The sequence below is a fragment of the Gymnoscopelus microlampas genome, assembly GCF_963454915.1.
Source record: "Gymnoscopelus microlampas genome assembly, chromosome: 14".
Taxonomy (NCBI): Eukaryota; Metazoa; Chordata; class Actinopteri; order Myctophiformes; family Myctophidae; genus Gymnoscopelus; species Gymnoscopelus microlampas.
Genome location: NC_139951.1, coordinates 41,214,589 through 41,230,002, shown reverse-complemented (window position 1 = coordinate 41,230,002; position 15,414 = coordinate 41,214,589). Strand labels below are relative to the sequence as shown.

The following is a 15,414-nucleotide window of genomic DNA, read 5'->3' as shown; positions in this document are numbered from 1 at the left end:
TGACCTGTCTGAGGACCTGCTGGCTCATATGGTGTCCAAAAACCTGAAATATATCAGCCCGGGGGCCGGGCCAAGCAAAGACTTCAACTTAACCATTTTAGGCTCTATGTATTTCAGCCTACGACGAATAGTGAAAATAGACGGTTTATAATCTCACATTGTGTCATGGTGCGTTGTGAGCTTGTGGATTGGCTATTGTGATTATGTTTTACATTTTAGACATTTTGGGACATTTTTGAAAACCTTTTCGCCAATGTGAATGACTTGCCTAAAATAGGGATGCCAGGCTTTATGGTTAAATGTAGTCTTGCATATGGAATAAAGTGGCTGTTGGAGTGAGTGAAGAACACTTTCATTTAGATGTTACGTAGCAGACTGCAGTCAGTGACCTGACCTCACACTGCTACCCTAAAAACAGACACTCACAGTCTCAGCAATTAACGTTGCTTCTTGTTTTACCTTTGCGGTTCTGTTTATAGGTTTTGCAAATTTGGGGAAAATATTAGAAAATTGTATTATCAAACATAAACATCAAACCAGACATGCATGTGTTTCATTCAGTCTGACCAGAAGCAGAGATAAAACATATCCCACTGGCCATAAAAACAATTGGCCAGAAGGAGGGATATCAGAAGCCAGTGCCATCCCCGAACAGAAAATCCAACCCTGCCCTTACAATTATTACAAAACCCCTAGAACAATAACAAACGATACAAAATAGATGTAGTTAGTGGTGTTCTGTAGTGGTGACTTCCTCTAGTTGTGAATGTAGACAACATGCCAGCACAGACGAGCACCCAGCAGGGGAGACGGACCAGAATAGATCCCACTTCAGCGGGGGTACATGTTGTTCCACTGTGTGGGGGGGCTTTACCATTACGCCATCCCATATGAATGGTGTTTCTTTACACATGATATTAACACGCTCACATTCAGAGGTGGAAGGTGTAGTCCGATTTTTTACTGAAGTAAAAGTAGCAAGCCCATTTGGGTCTCTCCTAAATGTAGATGCTGTGGTCAGGTAGGACACCTACGGTTGACAATAGGTATTGCATGAAGCTGAAAGTGTAATATATCCCCTATCCAAACAGGCTTTACTGTACGTAACAGTAGAAATGTTGGACCCGGTTTCGAATACGGGTTAGGACACAAATCTTACAGATTGCAGCTTAATTTAACTCTGACAGTGTACAAAATGGATAAATAAAATGATTTTTACTGTGTAAGACCGCAGGCCTCTCTGCATGGCGCACTCACATTTTACAATCACAGCCTGATTTTAAAATCTTTAACCATAGTCCCTCGGGCTCTATACTAGGCCCTTTTCTGTTTTCTGTTATAAGTGGGGAAAGCTTTCCCTGAAAATGGCCGATCAAAAAGCTCACAGCGTGTTGCATTGCAACGCTGTGTGAGCTTGTCGATCTGCTATTTTTTGCAAAAGCTTACGGATGCTGGGGTTTAAGTGGTTAAAAAATCTGTAAGGTCAAGGATTTTTCAAAGACGTTGCTTAGTTCAGTCAGAAACTTTCATCAAGATGAACCATTGATTGCAGTGATATTGCATAAGATTTGGCGGTGCGTGACTGTAATGTGATACTGCAGATTTATCTGTGAAACTCAGAGTCTGAGGTCAGAAACTCTCCCTAAAAGCAGAGCCTTGAGATACAGAGTTACTATCTGTGCAAATCTTTGAATAATGAAGCATCGTTAAGCAAACGCCTCAGCTGTAATCAGCTGTCAGTCTGCTGATTGCTTTCCGGACACACCGATCACACCTCATTCCCTCAACAAGGCTCCCTCCTAATCTCACACACATTGCAGAGTCGAAAGTCCAATCCAGTAATCTTGGAGTTTTCATACATTTTCACAGTTACTTTGCATGACAATGCACTGTGTTGTGTTCCAACCGGACGTTCCTTGAAGGAGATGCCTGGAGGAACACTGGAACAGCTCGGACAAATATAAGCCTCTTTATTACAGTTGCACCACAAATGAGGAGTTATGGAGGATCACAAACCAGGACAGTATTAGCTACTACAGTACCATCGAAAGGAGAAAGAGGAACTGGATAGGTCACACCTTAGGAAGGACACATACAACATCACGAGATGTAGTCCTAGCTGGAGGAAACAGGCTAGGCCGAGAAACACCTCTGGAGACGTTCCACACTCCCAAGACCTAAAGAACATTGAAGTGAGCTGGCAGGAAGCAAAAGCCCAGAAGAGAGTGAGACGGAGAGCTCTAGTGAGTGCCCTATGCCCCTCAACGGGGTAAAGAGGATTAAGTCAAGTCATTACAGCTGCTGAGTATACACCAGACTAACATTTCAATGTCAGTACATCTTCCAATTAATTTCTGATCTTGTACGATAGGATCTATACACACACGTTTGTGAATCGCACGTCAGTTTGTGCTTAGAGAAAATACAGCCTCCTTTAGTCACTTTATTTACCACCAGCTTTGTGAATCAGGCCCGATTGAATTGCCTTGTTGTTGAAGTGTGCTATACAAATAAAATGTCCTTGCCTTGACTTGCCTTCCTCAGACTCATGACAAACAAAGGCTGTAGGGTAACATTTAAACACAGGTGGTTAGTACTGTAAGGGCAGTTTTCTCAATTAGCCAGTGTCTGTGGTCTGACAATAATGAGTTATGTGCACCGCTCTGCACGTGGCAGACTCCCACACGAATCAATCAATACAATGATTAAGACAGACTCACACAAGAACCAATCAATACAATGATTAAGACAGGATACAATAAGATGGTAAACATCAAAAGTGTCAATAATTAAAGATTTCTACATCGAATGCATGACTGTAGTTCACACGTCACTAAATGTGTGGATACAAAAATATAATACATATTCTATAAAACATACATGATGAATAAGGGCCAAGCAAGAACTGGGCCTGTACGCACACGCACGCGCACACACACACACACACACACACACACACACACACACGTGGCAGGAATGCGTGCGGGAGATAACGACGGAAAGTTCAGAGTGTCCATTTTATACACACACACACACACACACACACACACACACACACACACACACACACACACACACACACACACACACACACACACACACACACACACACACACACACACACATACAGTATATATATATGTTTTTTTTTTTTACAGAAGATAAGAGCTGAGATAAACTATCTGTACACAGGAATAAGCAAGAGAGACACACAAAACCCCTAGGGAATGATCATGTTAAGGTACCCAAACAGAGAAGAATGCAACCTCAGTACTATATGTCATTCTTCATCAATTGCATTTCCACTCTGTTGAAATGTTCTTGTTGTAAATTGTCTTTTCTTTTTGTGCTGATCTGTACATTTTTCAGCTGTGCACTGCCGCATGGTAATTGTTTGCCCATACGTGCTGGCACATTTTACTGTGTTTCTTTGATACTGTGTTTTTGTTGTATGACTTGTTGTGAAGTGCACAGAGACAGAGACCCCTTGAACTGAAATGTCCCTGTGGACTGGCCTACACTGGCCAAACCAAAAGACCACTCAACATTCTAATATACTGTACAGTAGGTGAACATAAAACTGCCATCGACACCAAAACCTTGACTATGCCATGGCCAGGCACTATGGTCCCCATAGATCCTTAAGATTCGGGGAAATTGAAAGAATTACACTTTCATCACATGGGGATGACATACAGTAATACAAATAACAAAAACTGCTTTGTAGAGAAGCCTATTGGATCCATACACATGACAATCTAGAGCCCTATGGCCTAAATGAAGAATTGAGCTTATCATGCTTTTTATGGACGGTCTCTGAGGTATATTGAGGCATATTCTGGCTGGGTCCATCGATGTTCTCATTCCCTAGGGGTTTTACATGTGTGTTTCTGGCTTATTCCTGTGTAGGACCAGTTTATGCTTGGCCATTATATTCTTTAAATAATAATGCAGTTGCATACAGGCCCAGTTCTTGCTTGACTCTCATTCATCATGTATGTTTTTCAGAAGATGTACTATATTTTTGTATCCACAGATTTAGTGATGTAAACTACTGCAGTATGGACTGACTGATTGATTGATTCTTCTGTGAAACTGCCACGTGCCGAACAGTGCACATACCTCATTATAGCCTTTGTTTGTCATAATAAGGAATATGTACTGGCATTGAAACGTCAGTCTGGTGTATCAGCGCCTGTAATAAAGAGGTTTACATTGTCTTCCTTCACGTTTTCTGCATGTGGTCCGCCCATGTGACATCAAGTGCCATTCGAAGCATTCTTGTGTCAATGCCATCTATAGGGCCTTTTCCTGCTCTACTATGAGCGTCCATGTCTTATTGTCTTGGTCTCACACAGCAGTGCTGACTCCACTGTAGCCACGAACAGCCGCCTCTTCAGGTCATTTCCCATGTAGATTTCCACACTCTCCTCATCCCATACAAGGCATGCCAGGCAAGTGCCGTCGGGACTTTCAGATCCTGTTCCATTAAGGCAACAACAGTCAGGCATATTTCAAGTCATGCTTCTGGTTAACATGTGCCGATCTTCACCCTTCCTGATCTTTCGGGTTAGCTCCTGTTGTTCCAGTTCCTCTTTCTTCCGCTTCTACTCCTCTGTCAAGTCCCTGTGTGCTGATCTCAACTAATCCTGGGCCCCAATGACTCTCTAGGGTCTAGGTACCTCTCCTTCCGTCTTACTTCCTCCTCCTCTTACTATGGGAACTTGCTGGAGGCATGTCTCGACTCTCTCAGCTGCTAGTTGGTTTGCTTCAAAAACGTTTTGGTAGTTATGTTATGTGTTATGTTCTCCTCCTCCTCTTGGAACTTGTTTTTGATTTCCTCACTCCCTCAATCCTTAGAGCCCTCAGGCTCAGCATCACTGTCGCACTGACCAGTGTTGCCAGATTTTGCGAGAGAAATAAGCTACCAGGTCTATGAAAACAAGCCCAAAAGAAGCGACTATAGGCTACATGAGGACTTTAAACCTATATACGTCAGCTAGTTGAAAATAGACGATCTACAAGCTCACGACGCGTTGCGAACTTGTAAATCTGCTATTTTCAAACGAATCTTGAAACGAAAGCGAATATCTTTTGAAACATTTTAGCAACACAAATCTAGTACGGGGATCCCTCCCTGGCCCCTAAATTACATTGTTACTCTTCACTCTAGCCCAGGGGTTGGCAACCTTAGGCACGGGTGCCAACATTGGCACAGGGGAGGGTAATCACTGGCACACTGGCATAAGTATGAGAGAGAGGATTTGTGGTTTAAAATATGTATCTTTTTTTAAATGTAGTCAATTAAACGAAGTCCCCTAAAATCTGTATGCAAATTACGTTCTGCACATAATTCAAACTCTGAACTCTGACTGGAGAGAGCCTGGGAGATTATTGCTCTGAATCTAATGAGGTGTCATAATTAAACTTAAAGTTGACATGGCACACTGACAATCTAGAAAATAGAAACATGGCACTTCATTTCAAAAAGGTTGCTGACCCCCCTGCTCTAGCCTCTTCATGGCATATTTTATTCTGCGGCACCTCCTGGACTGGCTTTCACAGCACCCAGTATGAGAAACTGTGATCTAGTGCAGTGGTTCTCAAACTTTTTCATGTCAAGGACCCCCAAATTGACACTTATTAGCCCGCGGAACCCATTTCAAAAGATATGCCAGGGACCCCCATAAGAGAAGATTTTTTACGGCTCTAGCAGTGATTCTCAACCATTTTAATTTCAAGGACCCCCAGTTTGACATGCATTAGGGCTACAGACCCCCATTTAATGCCATTTCTATCACTTGGACTGCAATTTATATTGTAAAATCTATGTCAAATTAACTCTGAGAGTGTATGGAGAGCTGGGGACCCCCTGGAACTCCCTCAAGGACCCCTGGGGGTCCCCGGACCCCACTTTGAGAACCAATGATCTAGTGTGTGTGTGGTGTTGTGTGCTGACATCCAGGTTCACAGCTCACCCGTCTGCTTTTGGAACATATTGTGTTGGTGGCCAGCAGTTGTTTTTTTCCTCTAGCATACGTTTTCCATTGGGAAGCGTATGTTCAATGGGAAACGTATGCTAGAGATTAATGACCTTTGTGAGTGTGAGTGACATAATGATCCCCCTTGATTGATTGGAGAACATGTGTAGAATGTAAAATTGTACTTGAGAGTTTGTCATGTGAATCCATGACCGTCTTGACATAGATTTGATTGGCTGATTTTGTTTATTTGGACACTAATAAGGTTACAAAAGGGCAAACATGATTAAAAATGGCATTCATAAAATTACTGTCCTGAAATGTTGAAATGTTGATGTTCTAGTTATACAAATGTGTGTGTGTGTGTGTGTGTGTGTGTGTGTGTGTGTGTGTGTGTGTGTGTGTGTGTGTGTGTGTGTGTGTGTGTGTGTGTGTGTGTGTGTGTGTGTGTGTGTGTGTGTGTGTGTGTGTGTGTGTGTGTGTGTGTGTGCAGACTCTGATAGAGGCTGAAGACATCTCCATGTCAAACATCAGCCTACAACCATACAATCGTCTGCCTGCGGCGGTAAGAATGCACCAATCACGTCCATCTGTCTGTTTCTTGTTAACATCAGTCTTAAAGTTAAGTAATGATGGTTTAACCACTCCATAGTGTCCCTTTTCTGAGCACCAAAGTGATATGTATTTTTGGGGTTTCTTTGCCAAAAATAACCAATCACAAGCCAACGCAACGTACTGGGAACTTGTTCCCCCCAGATCTACAACAATCTAAATCCACATGTTTTTGTCGCATTCCTAAGCCAATAATTGGATGACGGAGACTCCGCCGGTTATCAAATTATTGTCTTGTTAATTATTGTAGAAAATAAGTAATTTTCTTGTTGAACTACTCCTTTAAGTGAAAGTATCAATACCATAATGTAGAAATAATCTGTTACAAGTTAAAGGACAACTTTGTTTTTTTACAACCAAGGTGTATGTTTTAGATTGTAATTAAAGTAAATAAAAGATGAGTGTTACATTTTTTTTATTTACTGCTTTCTACAGTAATAGCAATTTTCGCGATCTTTTTTTACAGTGGGCGGGGGCATTCTGTCCAGTGGCTAAATATGTCTTTTTTAACACAATAACCCAGCTTTTTCTTTATTATTATTTACAGTAGCTCTTCTAGCCCCCAATAACTCACATCTGGCCATCAAAGACCACAGGACCTTTTTTATTGTGTAAAAAAGGCATATTTAGCCACCGGACAGAATGCCCCCGCCCACTGTAAAAAAGATCACGAAAATTGCTAAAACTATAGAAAGTAGTAAATGAAAAAAAAATAACACTCATCTTTTATTTACTTTAATTACAAGCTAAAATATAAACCTTGGTTGTAAAAAAACAAAGTTGTCCTTTAAAGTCCGGTATTCAAAATTTACTTGAGTAAAGGTACAAAATTATTGGCATCAAAATATGCTTTAAGTACCAAAAGTAGAAGTACTCATTACGCAGAATGTCCCATTTCACAAGTTTTCTAATGATTAAAATATGTATATAGAAATTATGTGAAAATTGCAGATCTACAAGCTCACAACGTGTTGCAAAGCGACGCGTTGTGAGCTTGTAGATCGGCTATTTTCAAATAGCCAAAGTATATATGTAGGGAAGTGGTTAATGTATGTTTTGTAATAATAATCAAAATCCACAAAGTAACTAGCAACTAAAGTGTTCAAATAATTGTTTTGGAGTAAATGTACAACATTTGCCTCTGAGATGTAGTGGAGTAGAAGTAAAAGTATTTAAAATTGGAAGAACTCCAGTAAAGTAAAACATTGTATAGTACTTGAGTAAATGTACTTAGTTTTTTTTCACCAACTTTTTGAACTTTAACAGTTCATGTAGTGAAAAACACAGTATCCACAGTTTTTTTTATCTCTTCATGTTTCCTTTGGATTTTAGGGCCTAATCCAGTTAATCCAAGCTGTCTTTATCATTCAGTCTTGTCCTATTTAGTATTCTCCCCCCTCTATTTAGTATTCTCCCCCCTCTGCCCTGTCTTCATTATCAATCCAGGCTTGTAAATGTAAAGGACTGGCGAGACAAGAGCAAAGAAAAGCACAGCAGGTGGAGATAAAGTTCAAACTATCTCTTTTATGTGATTTATGTGATGATAACTGGGTAATTTTTTGCCCATAGATTGGATTGATTGGTCCTCAGGGACGAGAAGATAGTGCTGAAGCATAAACATATGAACATGAGATGAAAACAGTTAAAGGGCCCAATCACTGATATAAACAAAAACACATAGGTAGAGGTCAAAGGAGAAATATGTTTTTATGCTCAAGGAGGAGAACAGAACAATTGTATGCAGTATTTTCGGGTCTGTAAAAGGTATTATATAAATTAGAAAGAAATAATATTGTTATACATATATCGTCCACATCGTCCACACCATTAAAAAAACAAAACAAAAAAAAACAGTGTAGCTAAATAAAATGCTTTGCTAAAAAGAGTGTTTGCGCACTCTCATCAGGATCCTAGCAGCGCTGTTGAGATCCTGAATTCTTAACCCCCCACCCATCCCCATCTTCAATTGCAGGCATATCCAGTGATTTAGTACAGCACTGCATTGCACAGCATTAAAGATGATAGCACGTGGGGCACCCGCTGGCCTAGTGGTTCAGGCACGTGCCACATATAGGCTCTAATGCCTGACAGCGCGTCGTGGGTTTGACTTCCGTTCCCGACGACCTTTGCTGCATCTCTCTATCTGTTTCCTTTCTAGCTCCTGTACTATCAATAAAGGCAGAAAAATATATCTTTAAAACAAAGATAACAATACATTACAAATTAATTATTCTCGACTTATTTGATGGCCTTCTTGCCCTCTCATTTGGCTTTTGTGCCCTCAGAAAAACACCAAAAGGCCATAAGTGGCCACACCCCTAAAATGACGAAGTTCAGGCCTGATAGATAGGAACCCTGTTTTTGTTTTCAAAACTAAACCCAGATTTTTCTTTTCTTGTACACATTGCACAAGTGCAATGGAATGGTGGATCAGTGTGGAGTCAGGTTGTGAGGCTATTGATCGGCTGACACTGTGGTTAGGAGCGTTCATCGTTCATTAATCATTCCTCTTGCAAATCAGCTCCCTTTGATCGGCTCTATCTGTTTCATGTCTTGCGTTGGCAGGTTAAGTGGAGAGGAGCTCTATTGACCTGAACTAATAGCCTCCTCCTCCCTCCACCGCCCCACAGTTCAGCTCAATATATACCGTCCATGTCGGGCAGAAACCTTGTATCGGCGTATTTCATCTTTGTATGTGTTTTTTTTCCCCACAAATCAATGCCCTATTATACATTGTTGTATGCCAGTGTTGCGCAAAAGTAGTGAAAATAGTTTTGGACATTGACATTGACATTGACAGTGACATTCCGCCCGACGAAAACAATATCGTCTCTGTTGGGTGGAAACCTCATACATGTCCAAATAAAAAAATGGCAAAAGTATCAGATAGAGCTTAATCTGCTACTATCGATACTTGTGTGTGACGCTGTAGTTGGTATGATCGAGTAGGGCATTCATCTACGAAAAAAAAAACACAAAAAGTTAGAACATGGAGATAAGAGGTTTCTCCCCGACAACGGCGTTATGCCTTGCTAGCTCCAAAAGTAGAGAGCAGTGTTATCCAGAAAAACAATCAATATATCGTTGCTGGTTGGTTGAAGCCTTGTTTGTCCAAAAGTGTTACTTTTCAGTAAATGGAAAAGAAAACCTGTGTGCAAAACAGTATCGATATGGGTTTTTTTCTTCAGATTCTCGCTCTGTAACTGCTTCTCTTTCTCTCTCGTTCTCTCTCTCTCTCTCTGTCTCTCTCTCTCTCCCTCTCTCTCTCTCTCTCTCTGTCTCTCTCTCCCCTACAGTTAGACAACGTGATGGAGGAGAGGGGGTCAGCGATCACCATGATGTCGTCGTCCTCCTCCATCATCGTCACCTCCATGTCCAGCCCCTCCCCCTCGCACAGTCAGCCCTGTTTCTGTGCCAAACGAGACGTCATCGGACCCCCCAAAACCGGCCGGACCTCCGTCTCCGTCGTGAAGGAACCCCTGGAGATAGTCCAGCTGGAGGCGCCGTTGACGCACCTCATCACCAGACACAATCCTTAAGACCAACCTTGATTCTCAACCTTTTTTTAATTCAAGGACCCCCAGTTTGATATCCGTTAGGCCACGGACCCCCCATTTGATGAAAAGCTTGTATCTACTGTAAAATACTTTATTTAACTCTGAGAGTGTACGAAAGGAACCAAATGGACCCGTAAGGGGCAGTGCCCACAGAGAACGCCTTTTGAGCTGAGTAGCGTTTTGGATATGTCCATAGCGCTCACACACAGTGTGGATATCATGTCCATAGCGCTCACACACAGTGTGGATATCATGTCCATAGCGCTCACACACAGTGTGGATATCATGTCCATAGCGCTCACACACAGTGTGGATATCATGTCCATAGCGCTCACACACAGTGTGGATATCATGTCCATAGCGCTCACACACAGTGTGGATATCATGTCCATAGCGCTCACACACAGTGTGGATATCATGTCCATAGCGCTCACACACAGTGTGGATATCATGTCCATAGCGCTCACACACACAGTGTGGATATCATGTCCATAGCGCTCACACACAGTGTGGATATTATGTCCATAGCGCTCACACACAGTGTGGATATTATGTCCATAGCGCTCACACACAGTGTGGATATCATGTCCATAGCACTCACACACAGTGTGGATATCATGTCCATAGCGCTCACACACAGTGTGGATATCATGTCCATAGCGCTCACACACAGCATAATATAACTGTTCCATTGTTCCAACCTAACAACCATTGAGATGCTCAGGGCCGGATTAACCCTACGTGGTGCCCGTTGCTTCGACCCGGAAAATTGCTTCACCAGCAGGTGCTGCCGACGAGCTTCACCGTTTTAACGCTTCCTCAGCAGCCACTGTTTAAATATTTCAGCGCTCTTTACCCGATATTACAGTCTTCTTTCACTCTTGCCCTGCCGTTTGGTGCCATATTAAATAGCTTAGCTGAAACAACGGTAAACGAGGGCTTCTCGCTGAGACGCGATGCCTGGCGCTGGGAAGAGGAACGTACCAGCTCCGCTTTATCGTAGAAGTGCATGGCATTACTGGTGCTGCCAGCTCAAAAGGCGCTCTATCTGGACATGGCCCCTAGGGGTCCATTTGGTTCCTTTTGTCCACAATCAGAGTTACAGTGCCATAAGGGCCCATTTGGGCCCCTGGTGTTGCCCGGACGAAACGCGGAGAGCCAGTGCTTAAGACTGCGTGCTCGTGTGTGTGCGTGCCCACGTGTGTGCGTGCGTATTCTCATGACCTTTCCTTTTCCACCGCAAACCTGGACTTTGCTCCTTTTTTGTCTTTTTTTTGTACCAAAACTGTGAACGTTGTGTGTGTGCGTTTGTATATATCTGTGCGAGTGTGCGCATGTGTAATGATGAATATGTGAGTCTTAAAAAAAAAGAGAAAAAGAAAAAAGTGTAAAGTAGGGATTAAGTGGTTGACATTTTCCAACCTGATCGATTGTTGGACAGAACAAACGAAGCCTGTGAAACTAAACAAACGCAATGTGAACGATCGATGGCGTTGTGTTCTGCAGATGTCGTGTGTCCTCACTGACTGTGGCTCTCTCCGCATTTGAGGATGTGTGAATAGGAATCCAGTTGAGATGTTTGGGTCTGTGGTTCTCAAACTTGTTCATGTCATTAAGGACCCCCAAATTGATGTGCATTTGGCCACAGACCCCCATCTAAAGTGTGTGTCAGGGAAGGTACTCCCATAAATATTTTGAAAATAGCCGCTGTACAAGCTCACAACGTGTCACGATGCGACGCATTGTGAACTTGTAGGTCTGCTTTTTTAATATAGTACAAAATAGGGTTATAGAGGTTTTATAGATTTTGATGAGATCCATTTTGCTGGTGACACCCTGGTACCCCTTCAAGGACCCCCGGGGGTCCCAGGACCCCACTTTGAGAAGCAGTGTTGTCCACACAGAGGACGTGACAGGACAGGTCAGACAGCTCTGTCTGAGTTCCCTCCCTCTGACTCAATGACTTTTCCATTCCTGGTCAGAGTGCAGGGTGGCTGTTAGATACATCAGCATACTTGTACTGTAAATGGGTCACCTCGATGACCTCTTACCAATATCTGTGTGTGTGTGTGTGTGTGTGTGTGTGTGTGTGTGTGTGTGTGTGTGTGTGCGTGTGCGTGTGCGTGTGTGTGTGTGTGAGTGTGTGTACAGGGTCACAGGTTGTTGTTTGATTAGTCCAAAGGGCAGCGTTAAGTGGTTTACTCTTAATGCAGCCCTGGCCCACTGCCCTAAACACACAATGTCACTCTGATAAGCTGTGTGTGTGTGTGTGTGTGTGTGTGTGTGTGTGTGTGTGTGTGTGTGTGTGTGTGTGTGTGTATGCGTGCATGTCTATGAATGTATGCCAGTGCTTATAGCATTTCTTTTAGCATTTTGTTCATGTGTGTGTAACTACTGTTACACTTGTTGCTCCATGTTGTTGTCCTGTATGATACAGGCTGCGGACAAAATAACCCAGTTTACGTAGCGTGAGGCGCAGTGAAAGAAAATCGAGTTTTGGATCGGCTGGTTCGCCAGCCACCACCACAGCTTCAAAACATTACGCACACGTCTGGATAACTACATGACACGTGGATTGAACCACTTTGTAGAAACAATTCCTCGACACTTTAAGGAAAATTCAGACCGTTTGTGATTTTTATAAATGCTTAAACGTATGCTTTGTTGTATGATGGTGTGTGCTAAAAAAAAAAGGTCATCTACTACAAGGCTATTTTTGGCACACGACACGATCATACAGTATAATGACGTTTAAATGGGGCTTAAAGACGCCATGAAATGTTTTTCACACTTTTAGAGCATATCTGAGGTCATGATGGAGATATGTTTAACAGCAGATGACAAAAATGTAAAGAAAATTATGTCAAAAGTCCAAACTTAATGACATCCTGTCAAACAAAAATGTAATGTGTGATCATGGTTTCATTCCCCCGTGTGATTCCCATAGCTCATGTTCTAGTAGGTAGACTGTGATTAGCTGAGACACAGCCAGCCTCTGTTTGACGAGGATTTTCACATTAAAGGTAGCAAAAAAAAAAAGCCATTTCATGACATCTTTAAAACTGTTTACTCGTCGCAAATCTTTGGTCTGAGCACACCCGTGAAGCTCCAATTGTTGTTTTCCTGTGCATTGTTGTTCCCTCTCTGAGACATAAACCACTTAAACCCCCAGCATCCAAATTCTATAGGGAAAAGACCTTCGCGGAAAATAGCAGATCGACAAGCTTGTCGATCTGCTATTTTCAGCAAAGATATTTAATGTAGTGTGAAAACAGAAAAGACAAGCCTTGAGGGACTCTGCTCCACAGCGAATGGGGTTTAAGTGGTGAAAGACTGCTGCGTCCTCGACTATGATTGTATTCAGATGTTGGAAGAATCAAAATGTGACTCTATACATACTGTATGTTTATGTTGTAAAGAATGATGCACAAACTGATTTGAAGTCTTATAAGCGAAGGCAGTTCACCTCTGATTTTTTTACTTGCTTGTACGCAGTGTGTCGTGCACCGAAAATAGACGGATCTGTAAGCTCACAATGTGTCGTAGCATGACGCGTTGTGAGCTTGTAGATTTGGTATTTTTGGTACGCAACATCGCCGAGCAACCAAGTACAAATCGGACTAGGGCCGAAACAGAGCCACCGTGTTGCCCGTTGTCGTGCAATACTGTATACAATGATGAAGATTGTGTGTGAAGAACAAGGGTTAATGTTAGTTTTACGATCAAATCAATGATAAATAAGTGAATAACTGAATATATATAAAAACAAATTATGGTATAATGATGCCAGTATGGCACAAAAAAAAACTATTTCAAATAGACATGATGTTCTAATAAGATGGTTTAATGTTGATTTTGTTATGGATGTTTCTTTGGTGTTTTTATTTATTTTTCTAAATAAAAGTATTAATTAATGCTCTACTGTCTCTTTGTGTCTCTTGATGGCCAATACATATATTCTGCAAAATAACTTCTAAATCAATTATTGATTTTGGACCATCAAATATATTACATATTCTTGAACTATTTTGCCATTCAATTTTCTTCTAAATAATTTCCATTTGATAGTGAGACTAATCCGTAATAAACAATAAGAAATGAAATAAACAATAGTATAGGACACTGTATAAGTGGAAATGGAGGTGAAGTTAACATTTTCATTCATTCACCAACAGAAACAGCATATAATAGAGACTTAGAGACTATGGACATTGAAGAGCACGCAAACATCTCCATCCTGCATAATAAGCACTGTTGAGGTTGTCCTTGAGAGAGACGTCTGGAGAGTCTTGAAAGAAGAATGTTCTAATGAAAAGAAAAGCTTCTGCAGGAGTGTTTTGAACCTGTGTTCCAGCCACCCAGGCATCCATTCCTGGAATCCTGGAATTTACGTAAGCAGCAAAGTTCCATAAACACAAACAAACACATTGTGCTGTAAACCACTTACCATAAGCCCTATACTTTGTGGTGTGATGCATATGGAAAATAGCAGATCTACAAGCTCACGTGTTGCATGGCTATAAGTTTGTAGATCTGCTTTTTTTTCCTGCCTAAATTGACATGCAGCTTAAAATTGTAAAATGTGACTGAAAACACTGACCAGCACAACAGATGACAGCTACAACATGCTGAAATGACGTGGTGAAATGGTATCGTTCATCACATATCTGATGGAGAATAATCTGGTGATGACGAACAATCCAGTGATGAAGAATAATCTGGTGTTCTGGACATAGGCCTGCTGTCATGACTATGGCCCCCTCTAGAGGCTAAGGGTCAGTATTGATGCACGTGGGTGGGTCAATGTGTAAGGGGTTTGCACTGTGCAGCATTCTTGTTCCTCTGCATGCCTGTTTGTGCGTGAGTGCTTGTGTGCGTGTGCATGCATGCCAGAGAGAGAGAGAGAGAGACAGAAACGCCAAGCAGCCATGTCCCTGTATGAGTATGCCTGTTTTAATAGTTTAAAATCTGTCTTTCTCTCTATCTCTATCTCTCCCTCTATCTTTTGCCTTGTCAGTCTGTCAGTCTGTCTGTCTGTCTGTCTGTCTGTCTGTCTGTCTGTCTGTCACCGAGTGCCTCAGATGAAGGTAATAGAACAGGATATTTTCCGTCTCTGTCACAGAGCTCTGTGAGGTCACTCTACATTACTGCATTACTGTGTGTGTGTGTGTGTGTGTGTGTGTGTGTGTGTGTGTGTGTGTGTGTGTGTGTGTGTGTGTGTGTGTGTGTGTGTGTGTGTGTGTGTGTGTGTGTGTACACACTAT

The 15,414-nt window shown here is 42.0% G+C and overlaps 1 protein-coding gene across 1 annotated transcript in view; it reads left to right on the top strand.

The window, feature by feature from the left end:
- LOC311060219 (melanopsin-A-like) overlaps positions 1-10,132 on the top strand; it is a gene marked incomplete at both ends in the record, with an annotated part of 34,638 nt that extends 24,506 nt beyond the window's left edge. Inside the window, 2 exons of the mRNA XM_084078352.1 lie at positions 6,475-6,546; positions 9,890-10,132. Of these exons, the coding sequence (XP_083934478.1) occupies positions 6,475-6,546; positions 9,890-10,132 (315 nt within the window). The remainder of the gene's footprint in view (positions 1-6,474; positions 6,547-9,889) is intronic.
- Between the last annotated feature and the right edge of the window lie 5,282 nt (positions 10,133-15,414).